General features: G+C 39.9%; 1 protein-coding gene across 2 annotated transcripts in view; it reads left to right on the forward strand.

The window, feature by feature from the left end:
- The window catches only part of FNDC3B (fibronectin type III domain containing 3B), a 413,666-nt gene that overhangs the window by 71,500 nt on the left and 316,295 nt on the right, over positions 1 to 25,871 (forward strand). For both annotated transcript variants that reach the window (XM_073674905.1, XM_073674906.1), the window contains exon 2: positions 2,130 to 2,269. In XM_073674905.1, coding sequence (XP_073531006.1) covers positions 2,159 to 2,269 — 111 coding nt within the window. In that variant the 5' untranslated portion in view covers positions 2,130 to 2,158. The remainder of the gene's footprint in view (positions 1 to 2,129; positions 2,270 to 25,871) is intronic.

Genomic DNA, 25,871 nt, shown 5'->3' on the forward strand with positions numbered 1-25,871 from the left:
GCAGGGAAGCATAAACCCGGCTACAGAGGCGCAATGATGCTGCCAAATAGAGCCGCGCACATGAGCGAGATTTGCAGGGAACCGGCTCTTGAAAATCATGTTATCATGCAAAGAGGGCCGACTAGTCTGGGGAGACTAACGCCCAATCGACCAGTCAAGGGCCAATTAGCATAAGTAAAACTGAGGATATAGATAGTTTTTTTTTTAAACTGAGATTTACGGTAAGTGAATAGCATTATACAGGGCTGGTTAGGCAGGGAATTTAGGAATACTTATATCAATGCTGGAGGGCATGGGGGACCTGACAGACTCCCTTTAAAGTAGATAAAAAAATATTGCGCTGTCAAATCATAAAACTACTTGTCTGGCATGCTTTTAACTAAACCCAACTCTGTTCACATATGCATTTGAGGATTGGTTGGCCGCCTCTATTGTAGATTTTGTTATATTTATGGAAAGAATAGCACAGAATGCAGAGCTATTTTTCTCATCAAAGCAGTCACCATAATTGAAAATGAGAGACCCAAGTAATGGAAATGGCCCTTTGTCAGTTTCACTAACAAAGGAATTGACAACACAGGTGTGAACACAAGCTAATTAGCTTGGACTATCATCTTGGTGTGGAATTATAGACACTGTGTAAGATCTGTTCTTTTGCAGCGCTGGGTTCCTGGGTTCAAATCCCACCTCGGACAACCTCTACACAGAGTTTGCATGTTCTCCCCGTGTTTGGAGTGTGGGAGAAAACCAGAGTAGTTGGAGGAAACCCACACTAAGATATACTGATAGGGAATATTAGATTTTGAGCCCCAATGGGGACAGTGATAATGTCTGTTAATCACTCTGGAATAAATGTCTCTATAAGACATGAGAGCAAAATAAATACATTTGAAACATTGGTCTGATTCTAGACAGAATCAAAATTTGTGCGCCAAGACTTGGGAATAGGAAAGTATGCTGGGATCTTCACTGCAGCTCAAAGTATTTTCGTAGATGAGTGTACGTATTTCACCTGAAGACAACTACCTGTCCATGCTTGTGCCTGCACAAGTGAAGATATGGATGCATGTAGTAAATTGGAGTAGTGGGAGGAGGTCAACAGGTGAGGCATGGGCTTCAGAAATAGTAGGCAGAGAAAAGTCTCAAGTGGAACAGAAGGTTCTGTCAGAGAAGATATCAGAATACATCTAGTAGGATATACATATAACACCGGACCTGTCCTAGTAATGAAGGGTAGCCTCTACTAATATCACTGCCTCCCTGTGTGTGCCGCAGTGTCGACACAAAGTCACTGCCTATATGACATTGTGTAATTTACTTAGACGATATATTCAGGGTTTGGGGAAAGCTACTGGGTGCAGTGTATTTAATTTATAAAGTCTTCTCCTCAATACCAACATCGGCCACCATTCTGAGATTAATTTTGCAATCTTTAAACCAGCAATTAATCTCTCATTCCTCATAGAGTAACGTAACTCGTGTGATTTCGCTCTTCACTATAGACAAAGCGACAATTTCCAGACTGTTTGTTGCCTGATCAAGCAGCTGTGTACATTCTTCTCAGTTTGGGTCATGTCTCGGAATATTTTCCACAGACATTGCTACCTTGCTTGCAATGGCTCAGCCTTGTCTTTCATACCGCTTTGCCTGGCAGAACCTTTAGTTTTCATAAACATTTATTCATCTTTCTTTTAATAACTGTCTTTATTTATGACTATTGTATAATAGAGCTGGCTGTTACAATAGACTCCATGGGTATGTACTGTACTTTAAGGTCAGGAGCTTGGTTGCTTTGCACGTCTTTATACATAAGCACTTCAGTGCTCAAAGTAATTTACTTGTGTGAAGTTGATAGTCTGAAATTTAATAAACTGTTAATTTACCATATTTGCCCTCAAAGCAACCTTGAGTTAAAGAGATTGGCTGGGTAGCCCTCAGCAAGATCTGCAGTTGTCTAACCAGTATAATATCTGGCTGGTTCACCACTGCAGAAACACCTGAAAGGTTATGGCTCCATTGTAACCTCCGAAACAATTGTTTAGTCTCACTAGAACTTCCTTTCCTTGCGTGTTGTGCATTGGTCAACTTCTCTTCTGCCTAAAACCTTTGTTTTCTTTCTTTCTTTTTAGGAAGGCAGCTGAGAGAAAATTCTCCATGAATGTACGTCACAATGATGATGACCGACCAAATCCCACTGGAACTGCCACCCTTGCTGAATGGGGAGGTAGCCATGATGCCACATGTAGTAAATGGAGATGGATCACAGCAGGTTGGTAGAATTGTGTGAAGATTTATAGAATGAAGTATTAACAGTGTTACAACTCCAGTTCAAAAAAAAAAGTTGAAACAATGTAAAATATAAAGAAAACAAGCATGAAATGATAAAAAAAAAAAAAAAAAAAATGTTATGGCCATAATTTATTCCCAACAGAACATAGAACACAGATCAGAAGGTGAAAGTTAGACATTTTTCCATTTCATGTGAAAAAAATAACTCCTTTAGAAATTGATGGGAGCAACAAATCTCAAAGTTGTGACAACGTTAACAAAAAGCTGGAAAAGTAGATGCTACTAATGAAAAAACAGCTGGAGGGTCCATTTTCACATGATTGCATTAAAAGGGCATGTTAGAGAGGCAGAGTCTCTCAGAAGCAAAGACTGTCAGAAGTTCTCCAATCTGTGAACAACTGTGTCTAAAAGTTCTGGAACAATTTCAGAAAAAAGGTTCAAGATAAAACTGGGGTCTGAGGGGTAACTTCTTGTGAAGAGTGACATGTCTGACATGCTAATGTAAGGAGACTTATAGGCTATGCAATGCTCCTCTGGGAAATTTAAATATGCAAACTGCCTTTTCAGAGAGGAAGATGACTTGAACTCTACTGCCACCTATTGGAAGTAGTAATCCCACATAAAATTGAAAGGAGTATGAATATCCCACCATCTACAGTACACTATCAAAATATTTAAAGATTCTGGAGAAACCACACAGCACCGACATCTAGTGAATAGGTTTTAAAGAAAACTCACCTTCCACATGTTCTCAGACTGTGAGTTGAGAGCAAAAATAGGCAGAACCCCTCTTGCAGTCTCCTCCTAAATTAAGAACACCTGGGTCAAATGGGAGGAGTGCTGGTCCATGCACCGACCCCCTTTTGAAGTGACAGTGCACCAGCAGGGAGAGGAACCTGGTGCCCCACAACACCCATGCTACTGGGCCAAGCCCCCACAACTCCAGTTATGGCATATTGAATTTGGTGCCCTCCTTTTTTTTAGTTTAAAAAAAAATGTTCCTTTCCCAAGATAATGTGATAAATGTGCCACAGTGTAATGGCTGTGTCTGACCGTGCAGGAACAGGTTGGATATACCATCAACTACTGGCCAGGGAAGCAAAAGACTATACAGACATTACAGCAGGGGATCACAGCCAAATCTTTCTGTGAGGTAAAATATTGTTTAAAAACAGGCATTGAAATGTTTTACCTCACAAAAAGAATCAGCTGTGACCTCCTGCTGTAATGTCTGTATACTCTTTTACTTCCTTCCCTGCCCAGGAGATGTGGTATGATCAGACCATGTCCCTGTACGGTCAGACACAGCCATTACACAGTACACAGCAGGGGCACATTTATAAGATTATCTCAACACAGGAACATATTTTTAAGCACATCTAATTGTGGAGTTTATTTTTATTCCAAAATCTGTTGATTTAAAATGTACTTTTGTTCATGGCACAACCCCTTTAAGTGAAGTTTCCCTTTTAATTTTGCCACACATTCTGTTCTCTATACAGTACTTTTTGTTCTTTGGTTTGCATTACTCATACATTTTCATGGGCGATTGTGCATCTTGCTGAACATTCACTTTTTATATTTTTTCTGGACTCTGTTCATTTTTCCATTGACAGAAAGCCTGGGAAATGATGCTTTATTCTTTTTACATGTTAGGTATCTTTTTGTTTAGTTCTAAGCTTTCTGTAACCACATCATTAAATCATTATTTTATGGTTGTTTGATCCCAGCTTCTCAAACATATAAAGTATTAATTTAAGTGGTTTATGTTCTTAACTGTACGGCTATAGCCAAATTTAGAATATGATCATAGCTTTTTTTTTTAACCAGAATCTTCACCAGACTGGTAAGCTGGGAGTTAACAATGGGGAAAAAAATAATTAATTGGACTGTACAGTTGACACAGGGAAGATGCTATAAATTTTAGGGGACTATTGTGACAACGAATCTTTCCTTTAAATTTTGATAGCGCATACAGTGGACTTTAAAAGTGATATTTTAATATTTTATCCTCATGAATTTTATAATAAAGTTTATGTAATGTTATTTTTTTCTTTTCATGTAAGGTTCATTTCATTTCGCTTGCAAAAAAAAGGAACGCATATATAATTCCAGAAATGTGAATATGGCATCATCACACGATTGAACAATAGTCATGCTGTTCTTGTACCACATCTTCTCTTCCTAGAATTATCCTATTTTCATGGAGTTTGCTTTTAATGGAGAATCTCTGTTCTATTTCCACTTGTAAAGTTCTCAACTCTACAAACAAGCCTTCTTAACATCAAAGAGGAGTTGCCATCAGTGTGTGATATATGGGGGTCTGCTGCAATACCCCTGCTTATAGCTAGAAATCCAGTGACAGTGGTTCTAAGAAATTATTGTGTCACTGCTTCTGACAGTTGCACTCTCCTTTTTCCTAAAGCTTCATGTTCTGCCAATTATAGTACGTGGCCAACCATGCAGCTTTCGTAAAGTGGCACAACTTTCAAAGTGCTGTAGGCCTTTTTTTCATGAAATTGGTGGGAGTTACAGACCACCTCTGATAGGATGTTGAGGGAATATCCCAGTGATGCCATCAGTCTGTTATGACACAACCCCTTTGACCCTATGTGCACAGAGGTAACATTTAGAAACTGTAAATCAATTATTTTTGGGGGATTATTATATCTATTTTTCTAGATTAGGGAAAAAAGGGGTATATAGTCCAGCACCCAACCGTGGAAAAATCAGGAATTTTTTTTTAAAAAACAACCTTTTATTGCAAAAATAGATAAATTCATATTGAATTAAAAAACAAGCACTGTATCAGATGCATGCACTGACGCGTTTCAAACTATGATACAGCGCTTGTTTTTTTATTTAGTATGAATTGTTAATCTATTTTTGCAATAAAAGTTGTTTTTTTAAAAATTTTCCTGATTAATCCATTGTTGAGTGCTTTTTTTCCCTTGTCTAGATTCCTTGTGGCTGATACAAGATTTCAGTTTGTGCACTAACGAAGGATATCATCAGGAATGAGTGAGTAAGCTGGATATATACAGCTTTTCTTTTCCTTTTTTTCCTAGATTGTATTTTTATCCCTTCACCCCCGTGTCTATTTTCACATTCCTGCCCAGGCTAAATTTTACATTTCCGACTAGTATCACTTTATGTGGTAATGACTCTGGAACGCTTCAACGTATCCCAGTGGTTCTGAGATTGTTTTTTCCGTGACACATTGTTCTTTATGGTAGTGGTAAATTGAAAAAATATCCAAATTTTGGTGAAAAATGTGAACATTTCTCAACTCTTCATTTTTATGCCCTTAAACCAGATAGTTACATCACACAAAATAGTTAATAGATAACATTTAGTACATGATTATCGTGCCATCTAAACAGACTGCTGATCACACAAGAAATAAGTATAATGAGTAGATAGATGAGTGCCAACATGCCCAAAACAGCTGTATAGGGATATAAATTAGAATAAATTATTTTAAATTGAGGCTGTATCTCTAGTATATAGCAATAGTTTTAATGATCAATCCTCTTTAACTGCTGAGACTAGCTAAGCATCCAAAAAAAACATGCCCATCTAATGTCACCACAATGTTGAATCATTAATACTCTTGGTTGGTTTCTAGACTCTGTTCGTTATAAAATGATTATTCCTGTAATATAGAAATTGTATTAATATTGAAGAAGCACAAGCCTAAAAAACATCTATTTAAGATTCATCTCCTCACCCGCGCCCCAGCATTGTGATTGGCAGCCAAGACCTTCCTGAAGTCTAGACAAATCTACCAGGTTCTACCATAGATATAATGAGCACACCTGCAGACTGACACCTGGTGAACCTGGTTCTGCCGATGTTGATAGAGATGTTATTATGCCCCGATAGAGCCAGTCGTCTGCAGCACTATCTTACTATAGTGCTATACTGACAGCAGCTTCTACTGAGAATGTACCAGAAATCGTCAATAAAAGCGGTGAGGAGGACGGTGCAAAGTGCTGGTCAATCACGCCAGGGGAGGAGATCGCGCTTATGGCATGAATTCGCATAGACTCCTAAAACTTCACATTGTAAATGCTGAATGTTCAGAAAGGATTATAGTCATTCTGGAGTAAATTTGCAAACTAAGTACACCATCTTCATCAGGTCAGGTGATCTATTCCAAAAAGTACACAGTTTATATTGTTGTACCTGCTAATAGAGCCTCTTTTGAAAAAAGGAATATTTAGCATGTCTTTAATCACTTTCCTAAACTACTTGTTTTTGAGGTGTGGTGGAAGTTCCAAAATTTTTAGACATAGTTGTTCAGATTGGGGAACCTCTGACCATCTTTGCTTCTGAGAGACTCTGCCTCTCTGACATGTTCTTTTCATACAAAGCCATGTAATTTAGGTAAAAATTGACCCTCCAGCAGTTTTTCATTCTTAATTACTTTTTCAGCCTGTTGATAACCTTCTCTAAACTTTTGAGATTAGTTGCTTTCATCAATTTGTAAATAAGTAAATTTTTTTCAAATGAAATAGAAAGATATGGCTGTAGGAAATTTCAAAATCAGTGCATTCTGATTTTCTTTACATTTTACACAGAATCCCAACTTTTTTGTAATTGAGGTTGTAAGTGTTAGTATTGTCATCATACACAGGACATGGAAAGTCATGATGACAAGTGAATTTGCCTTAGTATAACGCTCGCATCAACGCGTTTCAGGTGAACACTCACACTTAATCATGATGGGTTAGAAAGGCAGCTCAAGGTATAATATAGTCTTGTTCTGGTGCTGCCACCGGTTGAATAATTAGTCAATGAATACACTTTAAAACAAAAGTGAAACACAAAACCAATCAAAAGTGACATACATAGAACAAAAATTTACATTAAAAGTTACTATATTATCATATCCTAACAATGTACAACATTTAAATTACATTAAATCATGAAGCAATTTGGTTTATAAAATATGCATATAAGTGCTGAATTTATAGTGACTGGATTTTTGACCATTCAGTTGACAGTGTGGTAAAATAGCTAGATATATATAGAAATCCAGTAAAATTTCATGAGAAAAAGTTTTTTTGTTTTTAGATTTAAATAAAAAAAATACAATATATATTCACTTTTATAACTGAGTACCACAAAGCAGCACAATGTTACAGCCAAATACAAAATATATTTTCATTGATATTGAACACCATGGGTTAGATTTACAGAGGTCTACTCTGGTGTAATTGAGGTTGTGTTAGTATTGTTAACAAAAAGCGTACAAGTACATATTCTTATTAAAATTGACCTTTGTAAGTATATGTGAAGCCCTTAGATAACCTGGGCTTATGAGGATACATTGGATACAACGTATAGTAATTAGTCCAGCAGCTGGAGTGTTAGTTAGAATCTGCCCTGCCCTCTATTCTCTAGCCAAATCAGAAATAAATAAAAACTTGTCCAAAAAGTTTCTTCTATTAGGACAGCTGTTCTCAAGGTCGCATAACAGCTGTTTAAACTAGTATACAGTGTGTAGACTCTTGGCTTTAAATGCTAAAATTGAGAACATGTGAAACATATATCTAATATTAACTTTCAATAATTTCACAGTTAACAGGAATCTGTTAGTAGGATCACCCCTTCTAAACCATCTCTATGGGCATGTAGGTAATAGGAAGTTAAATAAAATGATACCTTGATATCTGCGATCCGATGTCTTATTCCAGAGAAATCATGATTTTTTTCTTTTATATGTAAATGAAATGTTCAGATCTATGGGCTGGACTTAGATCTCCCTGAGAATCTGACTCCAGGTATTATTGTAAATGAAAGGGGGAGTTACCAGTGTGAGACCTGTAGATCGAGAGCAGACTGTTGGTCATTGCATATCTCGCACTGGTAACACTCCCATCGGTGCGCTCGTGACGTGATCATGGGGCATCGATGGGTTGTCATGACAGGCGGGTCTTCTGATGACCCCCATGCCTCTCATTACGATACTCCTGTGAAAGCTTGCCTGTGGCAGGCGTTCATGGAAAAGTTTTGATTTTCACTATACATAGCAGTGCTGATGCACTACTATGTATAGAACAAGCGATTTGCCGCAGCAAGTTTAAATCCAGTAAAAAAAACTAAAAATAAAAAAAAAATAAAATGCATACATGTTTGGTACCTGGATAATCATATTGCCAGGTCAGCTTTACCATATAGTGAACATGGTAAATGAAAAAACAATTGTGAAATTGTACTTTTGTGTGGTAGAATGAATGATGTAATTCAAAAGTACAACTTGTCCTGCAAAAAAAAAACCCTCATATGGATTTGTGGTAGGAAAAATAAAAAAGTTATGGTTCTTGGAAGAAGGGGAGGAAAAAACGAAAAAAAAATAAAAGAAAATGGCCATTAGAAATAGACTCAGACTCTCTGACCTCAGTTTTTCAAAGTGATTTTGTCTTTTTTTCTGGCATAAAACACTTTGAAAAGTAACTTTTTCGCAACTCAATGTTGCGCTTTTTTTTTTTTTTTTTTACTTTTGGTGTTTTCTCGCCAGTTTTGCCCAGCTTTGACAATGTGTGCTGAGCATGGGCTGGACCGAGTGTGACAAAGCCCACCCAATAAATTCATAAAAAGTTGTGGTGTAACTAATGTTCTTCAAGTTTCCAACTGGGGTACCATTTTTGGTGAGGCGCATATTATGATCTGTATTAAAATTTTGTAGTCTTGAAATTTTTACCCTGGTTACTATTTAAAGATTATTTTGATGGTGGGGGGAGCTGTGACATCACCTGTTGTAGAAAAGATGTATCCAGCATTCATTCCAAGGTTCAATTAAAATATTTTTGTAGATACAGCTAATTCCATCCAATATACCTTATTTTTCATATTACAATACGCACTATTTTACCCCAAAATTTGCATTTTATAATCCGAATGTAGCTTACTGGTTGTGGTGGAGCGGGGTCACAGGAGGCAAGCGATGGTAGGAGTGAGGTGATGCTCTGGGCCCCGGACTGGGAGGAGAGGGTATCCCAGCGGTGCGAGGTTGCAGGCCCTGGGCTTTCATAAAAAGTTGGTGTTGAGTGGAGTCCCTTTCCCATTGATTTCACTGCTGTTTGCTTCGGGAAAATGTCCACCGAATGTCCATCCCGAAATTCACCACAGTGAAATCAATGGGAAGGAGACTCCACTCACCACCAACTTTTTATGAAAGCCCAGGGCCCGCACCCTCGCACTGCCAGAACACCCCCCTCCTCCCAGCATTGGGCCCGCAGCATCGCCCCACTCTTATCGCTGGCCTCTTGTAACAGTGGCCGTGGCTCCTGTGACCCCGCAATCCACTCCACTATGCACGGAAAAAGCTTGTGAGGTATCAAGCAGCTTTGTTCAAAGTTGTGAAAAGAGGGTTTTCAATCCAGCAAAGCGAATTAAAGGCAAAAATGCTTTTTTTGTGACTTCATTAAAATAGTACAACCTATAAACATGATACACAACTAATTTATTCTATAAAATTATACATTTTTATTTCTCAAACAATATTAAGAACAGTTTAAGATGTCAAGGGAAAGGTGTCTTCAAGGTTATGCAATCTGTTGGGGTTATAACAGTGTTTTGTATATATAATTATAAATCAAGTAGACAGATATGTACAGCGTAATATATAAGCCATCAATTGAACACAGGTGAGAAGGTACTGTATTTTTCGGACTGTAAGACGCACCACACCGGACCATAAGACGCATCCCAAATTTTGGGGTGGAAAATAGGAAAAAAATATTTTTGATAATATGGGGGTCCATCTTATAGTCTGATTAGGTATGGTATCTTACCTGGGGGGTGGTGGAGCGAGGGTCACAGGAGACAGGGCGGAAGTGGAGGAATGCTGCGGACCCTGGATGCAAGAAGCCGGAGCTTCAGCGGGGAGTTGCGGTTGTGGTGGAGCAGGATCGCAGGGCCCTCCTTTCCCTCCCTCAGGAACCTGGCAGCTGCAGTAGAAGAGGTGAGATGCTGGGGCCTGTGCCTAGCTGGGGTCTGTGCCTGGCTGGTGCTGGGGCTGGGGCCTCTGCCTGGCTGGGGCTGGGGCCTCTGCCTGGCTGGGGCTGGGGCCTCTGCCTGGCTGGTGCTAGAGCTGGGGCCTGTGCCTGGCTGGAGCTGGAGCTGGAGCCTGTGCCTGGCTGGGGCCGGGACCTGTGTCGGGCTGTGAGGCAGAGCAGCGTGATCGGCCATCTTCCTAAAGCTGTGATCTACAGGAAAATTGCCGCTGGAGCTCCCGGTCTGCGCATATGTAAACTGAAGAAGTGGTATGAAACGCGTGTCGGGATAGTAGGACACAAGACGGTGCTGTGAACAGGACATCTATGAGTAGCGTAGTGCATCTATATATACAGTACAGACCAAAAGTTTGGACACACCTTCTCATTTAAAGATTTTTCTGTATTTTCATGACTACGAAAATTGTACATTCACACTGAAGGCATCAAAACTATGAATTAACACATGTGGAATTATATACTTAACAAAAAAGTGTGAAACAACTGAAAATATGTCTTACATTCTAGGTTCTTCAAAGTAGCCACCTTTTGCTTTGATGACTGCTTTGCACACTCTTGGCATTCTCTTGATGAGCTTCAAGAGGTAGTCACCGGAAATGGTCTTCCAACAATCTTGAAGGAGTTCCCAGAGATGCTTAGCACTTGTTGGCCCTTTTACCTTCACTCTGCGGTCCAGCTCACGCCAAACCATCTCGATTGGGTTCAGGTCTGGTGACTGTGGAGGCCAGCTCATCTGGCGTAGCACCCCATCACTCTCCTTCTTGGTCAAATAGCCCTTACACAGCCTGGAGGTGTGTTTGGGGTCATTGTCCTGTGGAAAAATAAATGATGGTCCAACTTAACGCAAACCGGATGGAATAGCATGCCGCTGCAAGATGCTGTGGTAGCCATGCTGCTTCACTATGCCTTCAATTTTGAATAAATCCCCAACAGTGTCACCAGAAAAGCACCCCCACACCATCACACCTCCTCCTCCATGCTTCACGGTGGGAACCAGGCATGTAGAGTCCATCCATTCACCTTTTCTGCGTTGCACAAAGACATGGTGGTTGGAACCAAAGATCTCAAATTTGGACTCATCAGACCAAAGCACAGATTTCCACTGGTCTCATGTCCATTCCTTGTGTTCTTTAGCCCAAACAAGTCTCTTTTGCTTGTTGCCTGTCCATAGCAGTGGTTTCCTAGCAGCTATTTTACCATGAAGGCCTGCTGCACAAAGTCTCCTCTTAACAGTTGTTGTAGAGATGTGTCTGCTGCTAGAACTCTGTGTGGCATTGACCTGGTCTCTAATCTGAGCAGCTGTTAACCTGCGATTTCTGAGGCTGGTGACTCGGATAAACTTATCCTCAGAAGCAGAGGTGACTCTTGGTCTTCCTTTCCTGGGGAGGTCCTCATGTGAGACAATTTCTTTCTAGCGCTTGTTGGTTTTTGCAACTGCACTTGGGGACACTTTCAAAGTTTGCCCAATTTTTCAGACTGACTGACCTTCATTTCTTAAAGTAATGATGGCCACTCGTTTTTCTTTACTTAGCTGCTTTTTTCTTGCCATAATACAAATTCTAACAGTCTATTCGGTAGGACTATCAGCTGTGTATCCACCTGACTTCTGCACAACACAATTGATGGTCCCAACCCCATTTATAAGGCAAGAAATCCCACTTATTAAACCTGACAGGGCACACCTGTGAAGTGAAAACCATTTCCGGTGACTACCTCTTGAAGCTCATCAAGAGAATGCCAAGAGTGTGTAAAGCAAAAGGTGGCTACTTTGAAGAACCTAGAATATAAGACATATTTTCAGTTGTTTCACACTTTTTTGTTAAGTATATAATTCCACATGTGTTAATTCATAGTTTTGATGCCTTCAGTGTGAATGTACAATTTTCATAGTCAAGAAAATACAGAAAAATCTTTAAATGAAGTGTGTCCAAACTTTTGGTCTGTACTGTAGGTAATTATTTTTCTAAGTGTTTGTTGTATCTCTCCACCGCAGTGTATATTTCAGATAACTATGGAATGGATTAGAGATATTAAAACACCAGTATTAACATAGAAACTTAGTCATGTCAGTTTACATATGAATTTCTGTCTTGTGCCCCTGCATACTGAGGTATCTTATTTTATGAATTGTCTTTTAATGTATTTCAATAAAGTATTTTGATTTTACTTTATAGAGTGGTCACTTGATATATCCGATCAGTAAACTCTAGGGATTAGGATATATACTGATTTATTTTTAATTGTTGAGTTACACTACTTGATTAGTTAGTTATAGTATTGGGGACTCCCCTTTTCTGATTTACAGTTTGTCTTCTTTTGCCTTTGTCTTGCACTGTGTGTTGCTGGCTGCTGAATGAGTCTACTGAGAATCCGTCAGCCAGCCTACTAAGATGGTGTGACAGGGAGTTGGTAACTGTTTTTGAGCTCATCTTAGTTGATTTATGTAATCCAGTGAGTAATTCTCATGCACCATTGGTAGCTCCTTTTTGACTCTGTATGACCCCCCACAAGGTCCAAGACGATAGAAAGCCCAAAATTCCAGGGCACCAGAGAATAGTAGGGATAAAACATAGCCTTTATTGCATCCTTAAAATAGCATTGTGAAATACAAAAACGAGGTAGACAATGCAACATCTCTGCCCTAGTGGGCCTTTTTCAAGACAGAAATGCAATAAAAATTACAGCCATAAAGTGCAGAGGACTTGACTGAGGCTTTTGACAGGGAGTTTTTAACTCTCGGACTTCCTCTTAGTTGATTTATGACCACAGACCACATCAAAGTTGCACTTGCAGAAAAATAAAGAACCTGTAAAAGGCAAATGATGCAAAATTTTTAATGTAAGCCAATTGCCAAAATGATGGTTGACTTGTAGACAAGGCATAGACTGGCCCACAGGAGAGTAGGAGAATCCTCCAAGGGGCCCCTGTGCAAGAGTGGGCCAACACCCTCTTATTTGAGCAGTACTTGGCACAATATACTTAAATCACTATGTACAGACAAAGGCATCATCGTATTCATGTAACAATCTACCCAGTTCATTGTTATATACATTTGTGATTGACGATATTGTCACATTTCCATGTAGTTGAAAAGTAGGTCCCTGGAGTTGGTTACTTGTGGGCTCTTGACTCCCCAGTCTAACACTGCTTGTAGGTTTCATTAATGTTGGATTGTATTTTTTGTTTTCTTACATTTTATTTTTTTATTATACAAACATCAACCCTAAATAACAATATCCTCCTTGCTCAACAAATTTCCCTTCTACACTGGGTGAGGGACAAAAAATGTACAGTACAGACCAAAACTTTGGACACACCTTCTCATTTAAAGATTTTTCTGTATTTTCATGACTATGAAAATTGTACATTCACACTGAAGGCATCAAAACTATGAATTAACACATGTGGAATTATATACTTAACAGAAAAGTGTGAAACAACTGAAAATATGTCTTATATGCTAGGTTCTTCAAAGTAGCCACCTTTTGCTTTGATGACTGCTTTGCACACTCTTGGCATTCTCTTGATGAGCTTCAAGAGGTAGTCACTGGAAATGGTTTTCACTTCACAGGTGTGCCCTGTCAGGTTTAATAAGTGGGATTTCTTGCCTTATAAATGGGGTTGGAACCATCAGTTGTGTTGTGCAGAAGTCTGGTGGATACACAGCTGATAGTCCTACTGAATAGACTGTTAGCTGCTTTTTTCTTGCCATAATACAAATTCTATGTAAAGAAAAACGAGTGGCCATCATTACTTTAAGAAATGAAGGTCAGTCAGTGCAAAAAATTGGGAAAACTTTGAAAGTGTCCCCAAGTGCAGTTGCAAAAACCAACAAGCGCTATAAATAAACTGGCTCACATGAGGACCGCCCCAGGAAAGGAAGACCAAGAGTCACCTCTGCTTCTGAGGATAAGTTTATCCGAGTCACCAGCCTCAGAAATTGCAGGTTAACAGCAGCTCAGATTAGAGACCAGGTCAATGCCACACAGAGTTCTAGGGGCAGACACATCTCTTCAACAACTGTTAAAAGGAGACTTTGTGCAGCAGGCCATCATGGTAAAATAGCTGCTAGGAAACCACTGCTAAGGACAGGCAACAAGCAGAAGAGACTTGTTTGGGCTAAAGAACACAAGGAATGGACATTAGACCAGTGGAAATCTGTGCTTTGGTCTGATGAGTCCAAATTTGAGATCTTGCATCTTGCAGCGGCATGCTATTCCATCCGGTTTGCGTTTAGTTGGACCATCATTTATTTTTCAACAGGACAATGACCCCAAACACACCTCCTGGATGTGTAAGGGCTATTTGACCAAGAAGGAGAGTGATGGAGTGCTACGCCAGATGACCTGGCCTCCACAGTCACCAGACCTGAACCCAATCGAGATGGTTTGGGGTGAGCTGGACCGCAGAGTGAAGGCAAAAGGGCCAACAAGTGCTAAGCATCTCTGGGAACTCCTTCAAGATTGTTGGAAGACCATTTCCGGTGACTACCTCTTGAAGCTCATCAAGAGAATGCCAAGAGTGTGCAAAGCAGTCATCAAAGCAAAAGGTGGTTACTTTGAAGAACCTAGAATATAAGACATATTTTCAGTTGTTTCACACTTTTTTGCTAAGTATATAATTCCACATGTGTTAATTCATAGTTTTGATGCCTTCAGTGTGAATGTACAATTTTCATAGTCATGAAAATACATAAAAATCTTTAAATGAGAAGGTGTGTCCAAACTTTTGGGCTGTACTGTATAAAATAACTTCTATACAATTCTCTCTCAATGAAGAAAATTTTGGACTGTTCCAGACCTGACACAAGGAATCCATCCAGCAGGGTGTTTGCTCATTTCTGCCGTAATTACTGTTACTTGGAAGGGCATCTGCCTCACAGTTTGCAGTTTGTATAGCTCTGCTAACAGATTTGCAAAACATGACAATTATTGAGGCACTTCCTATCCTTCATTGAAACTTGTTATGGTGACAGAACATTCCTGTTTTTCTAAATCATTTACTGGTGATCTTTTTAATTAAATTTCCTGTTTAATTTACTTGGTTTAAAGATGATTTTATGGCAATAATGATTTTTTATATGGTTTGTTACAGAGACCTTTTCATGGGGCAGCATTTATCATTCTATTTTAATGCTGTATTAGAATGCGGATGCTGCTTTGTATATTCCCGACCACATATTATCTCACCAGAATGTGGAATGCCGACAAGAGGTAGTAATGGCCGACACTTTAACAGCTTCTAAAAAGGGCTGGATGATTTCCTCAGTACACAGAACATTGTGGGTTATAGATAATTTAGTGAGAAAATATATAATTGGTGGAGAAAGGTTGAACTTTAAGGACCTAGGTCTTTTTTCAACCTATGTAACGTGGAGAACCCATTTATATTCTTAACACTATTGTATGGTCTAAGATCCTGACCTGCTCTTATGTAACATTCATGACCAGGTTCATTCATATTTTTTAAAAGCAAAGTGTCGGAAAATCTCCCGATGGCATTTTGTTTTTGTTACTTATTTTGGGATCGCACAAAATCTCTACCTTGTTTTATTCACACTTTTAGTGACGTAATCTTCCCGACAAGTAAAAAAAAATAATAATCTTAATTGGGAAAGTGTTTAGTCATTATTCTGGTAACATCCTTGGTAAAACTGTTTACTTGACACTTACCCGTCACAATCTACCGTATAAAGACAACTTGTACCAGCTGTATATTAGGACACTTATTTATAAACCAGTATTGAGGGCAAAAAAAAAGAGAATTCTACGTTATGTATTTCTTTTACCGCTGAGTCTGTACCTGACTCATCCTTTTATTACAGAACCAATTTTCTAGCATTATTAGCCACAGGCTGGTTAAACACCATTATCAAGTATTAGGATTTGCTCACGGAGCATATTTTTTATGTTAAATTATTAAACTTCTTCCCAACCTTACGATCTAAAAATATCAAACAGGTGAAAACCTTCTCGGTTTTAAAATTGACTTTGAAGTGGAAATGAAAATATCACCTATTACTGGAAGTGAAAATGTAGGTTTTGGCCTTTTGAAGATGCATGGCGTTCTAGGTAAGCATTACCAATGGAACCTAGCAACCGTAGGCAAAAATGACAATTAACAGAGCAGCGGAGCAAGATCTGTCACAGATATAATGACGGCACGTATACATAGTCATGGCCGAAAGTGTTGGTACCCTTGAAAAAAGGCAAATTAGACATAATATCGCATACAAACCCAAAAATGGGCCGGACAAAATTGTGGACACTTACCTTAACTTAATATTTGGTTGAACATCCTATGGAATAAATAACTGCAGTCAGTCGCTTCCTGTAACCATCAGCAAGCTTCTTACACCTCTCAACTGGAATTTTGGACACCTCTTCTTTTGCAAACTGGTGTAGATCCCTCACATTTGAAGGGTGCCAACAGCAATTTTAAGATCTCTCCACAGGTGTTCAACAGGATTTAGACCTGGACTCATTGCTGGCCACTTCAGCGCATTGTTTCCATCCTTTTCTGGGTGCTTCATGAAATATATTTGGGCTCATTGTCCTGCTGGAAGACCCATGACCTAGGAAGCAAACCCAGCTTTCTGACACTGGGCACTACATTGCGACCCAAAATCCTTTGGTAATCTTACGATTTCATGATGTCTTGCACACAGTCAAGGCACCCAGTGCCAGAGGCAGCAAAAAAACCCTAAAACATCTTTGAACCTCCACCATATTTGACTGTAGGTACTGTGTTCTTTTCTTTTGTAGGCCTCATTCTGTTTTCGGTTAACTTAATTATGTGCTTTACCAAAAAGCTCTATCTTGTTCTCATCTGTCCGCAAGTCACTTTCCCAGAAGGATTTTGGCTTTCTCACTTGAATTTTGGCAAAATGCAGTTTAGTTTTTTTTATATCTTTGTGTCAGCAGTGGGGTCCTCCTGGTTCTCCTGCCATAGCGTTTCGTTTCATTTCATTCAAATGTCGACAGTTTGCAGTGACACTGATGCATCCTGAGCCTGCAGGACAGCTTGAATTTCTTTGGAACTTGATTGGGGCTGCTTATCCACCATCCTAACTATCCTATACTATTGCCACCTTTCATTCATTCATTTATTTTACTTATATAGCGCCATTAATTCCACAGCGCTTTACAGACATTATCATCACTGTCCCCATTGGAGCTCACAATATAAATTCCCTATCAGTATGTCTTTGTAGTGTGAAAGGAAACCAGAGAACCCGGAGGAAACCCACGCAAACACGGGGAGAACATATAAACTCAAATCCCACCAGATCTTGTCCTTGGTGGGATTTGAACCCAGGACCCCAGCGCTGCAATGCTAACCACTGAGCCACCGTGCTGCCCAATTTTCTCTGGCGTCCACATACTGGGAGATTAGCTAAAGTGCCATAGGTTGTAAACTTCTTGATTTATGTTGCGTACCGTGGACAAAGGAACATCAAGATCTCTGGATGTGGACTTGTAACCTTGAGATTGTTGATGGTTTTTTTAACGATTTTGGTTCTCAAGTCCTCAGACTGTTCTCTTCTCTTTCTGTTCTCCATGCTTAGTGTGGCACACACAGACACACAATGCAAAGATTGAGTCAACTTTCCCCTTTGTTATGTGGTTTCAGTTGTGATTTTCATATTGCCCACACCTGTTACTTGCCACAGGTGAGTTTTAACAAGCATCACATTCTAGAAACATAGTTGTTTACCCGCGATTTTGGGAAAGTGCCAACAATGTTGTCCATCCCAGTTTTGGGATTTTGTGTGAAATTATGTCCAATTTACCTTTTTTATCTATTTTTGTTTTTGTGTTGATGCAATATACACAAAGGAAATAAACATGTATAATTGCAATAATTTTCCGGGAGAAATACTTAATTTTCTGGAACAATTTCAGGAGTGCCTACACTTTCGGTCATGACTGTATGCATAAACTATGGAAACTGCTTTATGAACAGCTGATTATATATGGACTGTGCAGAGGTTCTGTTCTAGTTATAAAAGTGTTTCTTGGGGATAGTGACTTGCAAAAAGTTAAGTTGTACATGGTCTGTGTATTTCTGACTCCCGTGTGCATGATTTGCGACTGTTTGACAGCTTTAATACATATGAGGAATGCCTATTTTTTAAGCATTCCTCACCTGTATTAAAGCTGTCAAACAGTCGCAAATCATGCACACAGGATTGATTCAAACATATCGCCGAGTACACTGAAGATACTCTGTACTCGCCTGAGCATACTTGCCAAAAGCGTTAACCGAACATACTTGCTCATCACTACTCGTTATTACACACAGTACCTTTTGATTCTCCGACATACTAAGGGCCTGATTTATGAAAATGGGCATTTTCCATGCCAGTCTTAAAGAATTAGGTGCACCTTACTCTAGTGGTCGCATTAAGTGGCACATGCTACTAAAAGTGAACCTTTCATATCCGATAATGCTGTTAACATGCAGATAATGGGTTAATCTGCAGCTCCATAGCATCATGAACGTGCTTGGCAGCAGTACGGAGAGTGCAGAGCCAGGGCGTGCTTACAGCCGGCGCTCTGTGGTGTGACCGGTGACTCTTAATTACTCTAGGCACGCCTGCATGACTGAAAGCTGGCGGCTCCCACTGCAGGTCAATAGCATTATGAAAGTGCTTGGCAGCAGTATGGAGAGTGCAGAGCCATGGTGTGCTTACCGCCAGCGCTCTGGGGTGTGAGCGGTGACTCTAATTACTCTAGGCACGCCTGCATGACTGAAAGCTGGTGACTCGCACTGCAGGTTAAAAGCATTATCGGATCTGACAAGCAGGGCTGTGGAGGCGGAATCGTGTAGTCAGAGTCGGTGTCCATTTTGGTGGAGTCTGAGTCTGAATCAGAGTCTGTATAAAATGGACCGACTCCAACTCCTAAAATAAATAATAAATTGGGTACAGTTGTTCAATGCAGTTTGAGGGGAATATTTTTTTCATAAGAATTTGGGAAAGTTATGAAATGTCCTATTCCTGATCTAAGGGTCTAGACTTTTAGCTGAGATGAATCTGTGCTACAGTAAATTTATAACTTAAACATGAGCCATGTATGAGGGAGTCGGAGGTGTGGAGCCCGAGTCGGAGTTGGAGTCAGTGTCTTGGAAATTGAGGAGTCGGAGTTTGAGTCTGAGGTTTGGCTTACCGACTCCACAGCCCTGCTGACAAGTTACCTTTTAATGAATAAAGTGCATCTTACAACTGGCTTGCTTTGTAAGATGCAAATTTTACACAACCAAAGTGGCGGAAATTATGATTCATTTGTTGGGCGAAATTTCCTATATTCTGTCCACAAAATGTTTGCGTCACTTCTACGTTGTGCAAAAATGTAGGACATTTTTTATTATTTTTATTATGCTCTGCTTATATATAGCATCATATTCTGCAGCGCTTAAAGACATTTGAAGGTGTTTTTTCATAAAGCAACTGGAGAAAACACCCTAATGAATCAGTCTATATGTGTCAGCCATAAGCAGTTCCAGTCCAATGTCCCTATTACTGAATAAAAATACAACGCTCTTATGTTTTGCATAGACCAACTTTAGCAGTATCATAGGATACCACTCTTATCACCAGTCAGTCCACCATACCGGTCCTTCTAGAGTAGATTTCATCCACAATAAGTGAGTACATTGTGAAGTTTAATGGTCTAGAAGGAACTGATCAGCTGCATAATGGTAGACCACACAAGTTCAAAGAACGGGAAGTCATCTGTCCTTGTCTGCAACTTTAGGAGGATTACTTACTAACTTCCTCTTGTAGGAGCGTACCCACAATGCCTGATTTGTCGGAGCTTTAATGCTTGAATGTTTGCTACAGTGACTTATGAGGTACATAGAGATTGGTGAAGCTGATACTGTTAGAACCCTCCTGTTAGTTTTTTCTATCTTGTGTTTTGCGGTCACTTGACCATCTGCCTATATATTCCAGCTCCGCCCTTCTGGCTTTGCTGGACTTCAGTGTTGTTTGACTGTCTCTCTAGCCAGGTGCTTCTGTGCCTATCTGTCTAGTTCGCTTGGTCCTCTGGGACCTCTAGTACTTTTTGTCAGTTTGTCTTTTGTGTTCTGCAGCAACTTCTGTTAGGAGGTGTCCCATTTTGTCCCAGTCCTTAGTACCTTTAGGGACCCCTCCCTTATTTCTATAGGTCTTCGTTCAGACTAGCCGAGGACAAAGGCGGGTCTGTTCACAAGGAACAGGCAGCCCGCTACATCGTAGGGATTCAGCTTAGTCTTACTGTAGGGACAGCTTTCCCCTAATTTTCCTTAGTTTATGTTGCAGATCATAACAGATACGCAACCTACACATCAGTATCTGGCAGGTCTGTGAAGTTTTTGCGTGATGCCTTGTGCCAACTGTCTTGATTTAGTGGTGGAGGAATAATGTCTTGGTTTGTGTTTTTATGATTTGTACTTGTGTGCTTCCATTTTTACAGTAAAGTTTTCAGAAAGACTGCTTCCTATTTCTATATGTCAGTGCCCATGTGCACAAAGCGAGCTCAATAAAAATGGTTATTTCAGTTTGTTGTGGAAGAACGAGACCAATTGACACTGATTTTTCAAAGCAGTTAATAGAATTTAATCCAGCTGGCTCTCACTTCCAGGATGTCGGATGGATGACAGTTCTTAGTGGTGATGACAGTCGTGATATGATTAGAGCCGAGGCTATAAACCTTAGTCTCCTTAATTGCTATCTATTCAGGGACTCTGGGAAGTGCTTAAATGATGGCTACCGATTGCATCTGTGTCTTCCATATTTATATTTTGTGAAAAGTTTCTTTGGGCACTTGGTTCTGTGGACAACAGTGCTCTAAAATGTTTTATATCTAGTTATATCTATACATTTGGGTGTTGGAATTATGGCAACAAAACAATTTTCCTTTGGTCAGCTAATGCCCCTTTATTTGAATTATAGAATATATAATTTAATATGTGAATAAACCTGTAGATAAGGCCGGTCTCGGACATCTTTTTCTTATGCCTGAAAACCGATCCATGTATATTCATCAGTGTGCTGGACCCATTTTTAACCCTTGTGTCAATTTCTACAATCATTGTTGCATCTAATTTTTTTGTATGAATATTATTATTATTAATAAAAATGTTAGCTTCTCCTGCCCATTAAGAGGTAAAATACAGACGACGTACAGATGACCGATGAGATTTATCTGGTTTTTTTTTACCAGCCATTGACTTGCAGCACTTAGTTTAATCTGCAACACGGATCAAAGTAGGGCATGTCTCATTTTATATTTTTTGGGGGATTTTTTTGCGTATAGTCAAAGAAGGACATGTGAATAGGCACATTTATAGTAATGGATCCATGAGCTATCTGCAATAATAACGGATAAAAATCATCCTATAAACATTTATAAGAGGGAGCCAATGGCTGCTGTGTCCGGCTTGGGACTATTGTACTAAACCAAGAAGCAATTTAGACGACAACCAGCATATATGCAAATTAAACAAATAATGAGATCATATTATAAAACTGGGAGAGTTGAGCAAAAGAAACCACCAAAGAATCACATACGATGCATAGTAAAAATACAGACGATTAAATTATATTGTAAACTACCACTGAAAACCGGTTAACGTGTGTATGTATCCAATATACAGGGTGGTCCAAAAGTTGGTGGACCGAAAATAATAACATTTTATTTTGATTTATATATAAAATTATATTTACTAACACAAGCATAACATTGACTATTACATTTATTCTGAACAATAATACAAAAGCCCTTAAATTTTATCAACGCAGGTGCTCAAACTGTTTTCCATTACAATTTGCACAGCTTTGAAGTCTGCCTCTTACGCTTTGACAAACTTTTTTGCACAAGTCTCTTTGGGTATTAATTTCTTGAAATGCATCTCTTATGTAATTTTTCAAATCACTGACACTTTTTGGTTTTCGACTATAAACTTTGTGAGGAATGAAAAGTGGAATCTGAATGGTTGCGAAGGGCAACTGAGCCAGTTTCACTTTACAACATGTTTGATAAATCTCCCCCTTCATAACCTTATTACACTGTCTGTCCACCTACTTTTGGACCACCCCGTATTTATTATATATATATATATATATATATATATATATGTATGTAAAATATTTATATATACAGTACAGACCAAAAGTTTGGACACACCTTCTCATTTAAAGATTTTTCTGTATTTTCATGACTTTGAAGATTGTACATTCACACTGAAGGCATCAAAACTATGAATTAACACATGTGGAATTATATACTTTAACAAAAAAGTGTAAAACAACTGAAAATATGTCTTATATTCTAGGTTCTTCAAAGTAGCCACCTTTTGCTTTGATGACTGCTTTGCACACTCTTGGCATTCTCTTGATGAGCTTCAAGAGGTAGTCACCGGAAATGGTTTTCACTTCACAGGTGTGCCCTATCAGGTTTAATAAGTGGGATTTCTTGCCTTATAAATGGGGTTGGGACCATCAGTTCTGTTGTGCAGAAGTCAGGTGGATACACAGCTGATAGTCCTACTGAATAGACTGTTAGCTGCTTTTTTCTTGCCATAATACAAATTCTAAGTAAAGAAAAATGAGTGGCCATCATTACTTTAAGAAATGAAGGTCAGTCAGTCCGAAAAATTGGGTAAACTTTGAAAGTGTCCCCAAGTGCAGTTGCAAAAACCATCACGCGCTACAAAGAAACTGGCTCACATGAGGGCCGCCCCAGGAAAGGAAGACCAAGAGTCACCTCTACTTCTGAGGATAAGTTTATCCGAGTCACCAGCCTCAGAAATCACAGGTTAACAGCAGCTCAGATTAGAGACCAGGTCAATGCCACACAGAGTTCTAGCAGCAGACACATCTCTACAACAACTGTTAAGAGGAGACTTTGTGCAGCAGGCCTTCATGGTAAAATAGCTGCTAGGAAACCACTGCTAAGGACAGACAACAAGCAGAAGAGACTTGTTTGGGTTAAAGAACACAAGGAATGGACATTAGACCAGTGGAAATCTGTGCTTTGGTCTGATGAGTCCAAATTTGAGATCTTTGGTTCCAACCACCGTGTCTTTGTGCGACGCAGAAAAGGTGAATGGATGGACTCTACATGCCGGGTTCCCACCGTGAAGCATGGAGGAGGAGGTGTGATGGTATGGGGGTGCTTTTCTGGTGACACTGTTGGGGATTTATTCAAAATTGAAGGCATACTGAACCAGCATGGCTACCACAGCATCTTGCAGCGGCATTCTATTCCATCCGGTTTGCATTTAGTTGGACCATCATTTATTTTTCAACAGGACAATGACCCCAAACACACCTCCAGGCTGTGTAAGGACTATTTGACCAAGAAGGAGAGTGATGGGGTGCTACGCCAGATGACCTGGCCTCCAGTCACCAGACCTGAACCCAATCGAGATGGTTTGGGGTGAGCTGGACCGCAGAGTGAAGGCAAAAGGGCCAACAAGTGCTAAGCATCTCTGGGAACTCCTTCAAGATTGTTGGAAGACCATTTCCGGTGACTACCTCTTGAAGCTCATCAAGAGAATGCCAAGAGTGTGCAAAGCAGGCATCAAAGCAAAAGGTGGCTACTTTGAAGAACCTAGAATATAAGACATATTTTCAGTTGTTTCACACTTTTTTGTTAAGTATATAATTCCACATGTGTTAATTCATAGTTTTGATGCCTTCAGTGTGAATGTACAATTTTCATAGTCATGAAAATACAGAAAAATCTTTAAATGAGAAGGTGTGTCCAAACTTTTGGTCTGTACTGTGTGTGTATGTGTGTGTGTATATATATATATATATATATATATGTATATGTGTATATGTGTGTGTATGTGTGTGTGTATATATATATATATATATATATATATATATATATATATATATATATATATATATATATATAGTATTCGCTATAATGTAAGTAGCAGACCCCCTCTTATCAGTTACTAAACACTATACGAAATCAACCCAGCACATAAGATGGTCAGAGTAATAATAACAAAAGAATCAGAAATGTATCCTAGCAGTAGAATAGCTATACAGACCTAGTGGCAGTGGAACACCCCGACGCACTTTTCGCCTCACTTGAACATTGGGGATTGATGATCAAACTAAGTAAAATGTGCGTCGTGATATAAGCTAGGTGAAAACTAGAGTAACATTTCTGGCTTAAGACCTGCTGTCACGTTTGAAGAATCTGAAGGACGAGCTTGGCCCATTTTGGCTGAGCTGCCTGATACAGAAAACCCAAAAAGTTGCACGTTTTGCATAACTTTTTGAAAAGTCAAAAAAATTTGCGCGCAGTGCAAAGTGTTTTACATCAGTTTTCTGGTGTAAACACTTTAATGAATTGGGACCTTAATGTTTTGGTCTTACACGGTGGCCGGTTAGAATATAAAACTGTGTATTCAGTAATCACTGCACAGTTCTCAGACTTCTTAGTTCTGTATGAACAAGCACTCAAGATCATCCCGTGCATTAAGCATTTGCAGTTTCTACATTTACCGTATTTAAAATTTTGGTATGTTTTTACTATTGACTATTAATAGAAACCAATGGATTCCGTCATTTTCACGGGAAAGATGGTGCTGCTTGCAACCGTGTTCTTCCCGTCAGATCTATCGAAAGCCCTGAACTGGAAATGCTAACACGGATGTGTACATAGGCTAAAATACCTTTTGTATTTCTAGCTCTTCATATATATGCAGCATTAAAGAGATTTTCCCATGAAAATTTGTGATCACCTTTCCAGAGGAGGTGACAATTCTGACCTCTGGGAGCCCCACCAATCATTTAGAGCAGGTCCTGATTCCTCTTCACTAGTGTTGAGCATTCCGATACTGAAATATCGGGTATCGGCCGATATTCGCGGTATCGGAATTCCGATACTTAATTCCGATACTTTTACAATATGGAATACCGGAATCGGAAGTTCCCATAATGCCTGCGCTCTGCAGTGTCTCTGAAGGATGACAAGCTGGATGGCAGCGCTCAGCTGAGATCCAGCCTGTCATCAGAATGCCATCCCAGCGTGGGAGAATTCTCCTGATTGTTTAAAAGCCGGCGCGCGGTAAAAAGCCGCCGGCTTTTAAACAATCACACAGCGCCATACTGCTTCCCCGCAGCCTCCCACCCCGATCCTCCGCTCCCCTCGCCACCTCCCATCCCGATCGTAAGTTAGGACCGGGCGGGGAGCGCAGCACCAAGGAGCGGGGAGCGAAGGACCCGGGCGGGGAAGCCGGCAGTGAAAAGACTTCACCGCCGGCTTTCCCGTTCTGTGCTGCGCTTTCCCGCCGGTTATTTCAAATGAACAGCTGAGGTATCAGGTGATGCTGATCAGCTGTTCATTTGAAGTCGCCGCGGTGCCCTCGGAGGGTTCATGTGAGTTCATGCTTGACTGCATTGCATGAACTCACATGAACTTTCCCACGGTCGCACAGGTCAGCCTCACCTCCCAGACCATCAGACCGGTCATGATTGGTGTGTGTGGGGTGTCTGTGCGGTGTCTGCGGGTGTGTGCGGTGTCTGTGCGGTGTCTGCGGGTGTGTGCG

This window comes from Phyllobates terribilis, unplaced genomic scaffold (assembly GCF_046119375.1).
Source record: "Phyllobates terribilis strain yellow unplaced genomic scaffold, ASM4611937v1 Scaffold_3__8_contigs__length_932513732, whole genome shotgun sequence".
Taxonomy (NCBI): domain Eukaryota; kingdom Metazoa; phylum Chordata; class Amphibia; order Anura; family Dendrobatidae; genus Phyllobates; species Phyllobates terribilis.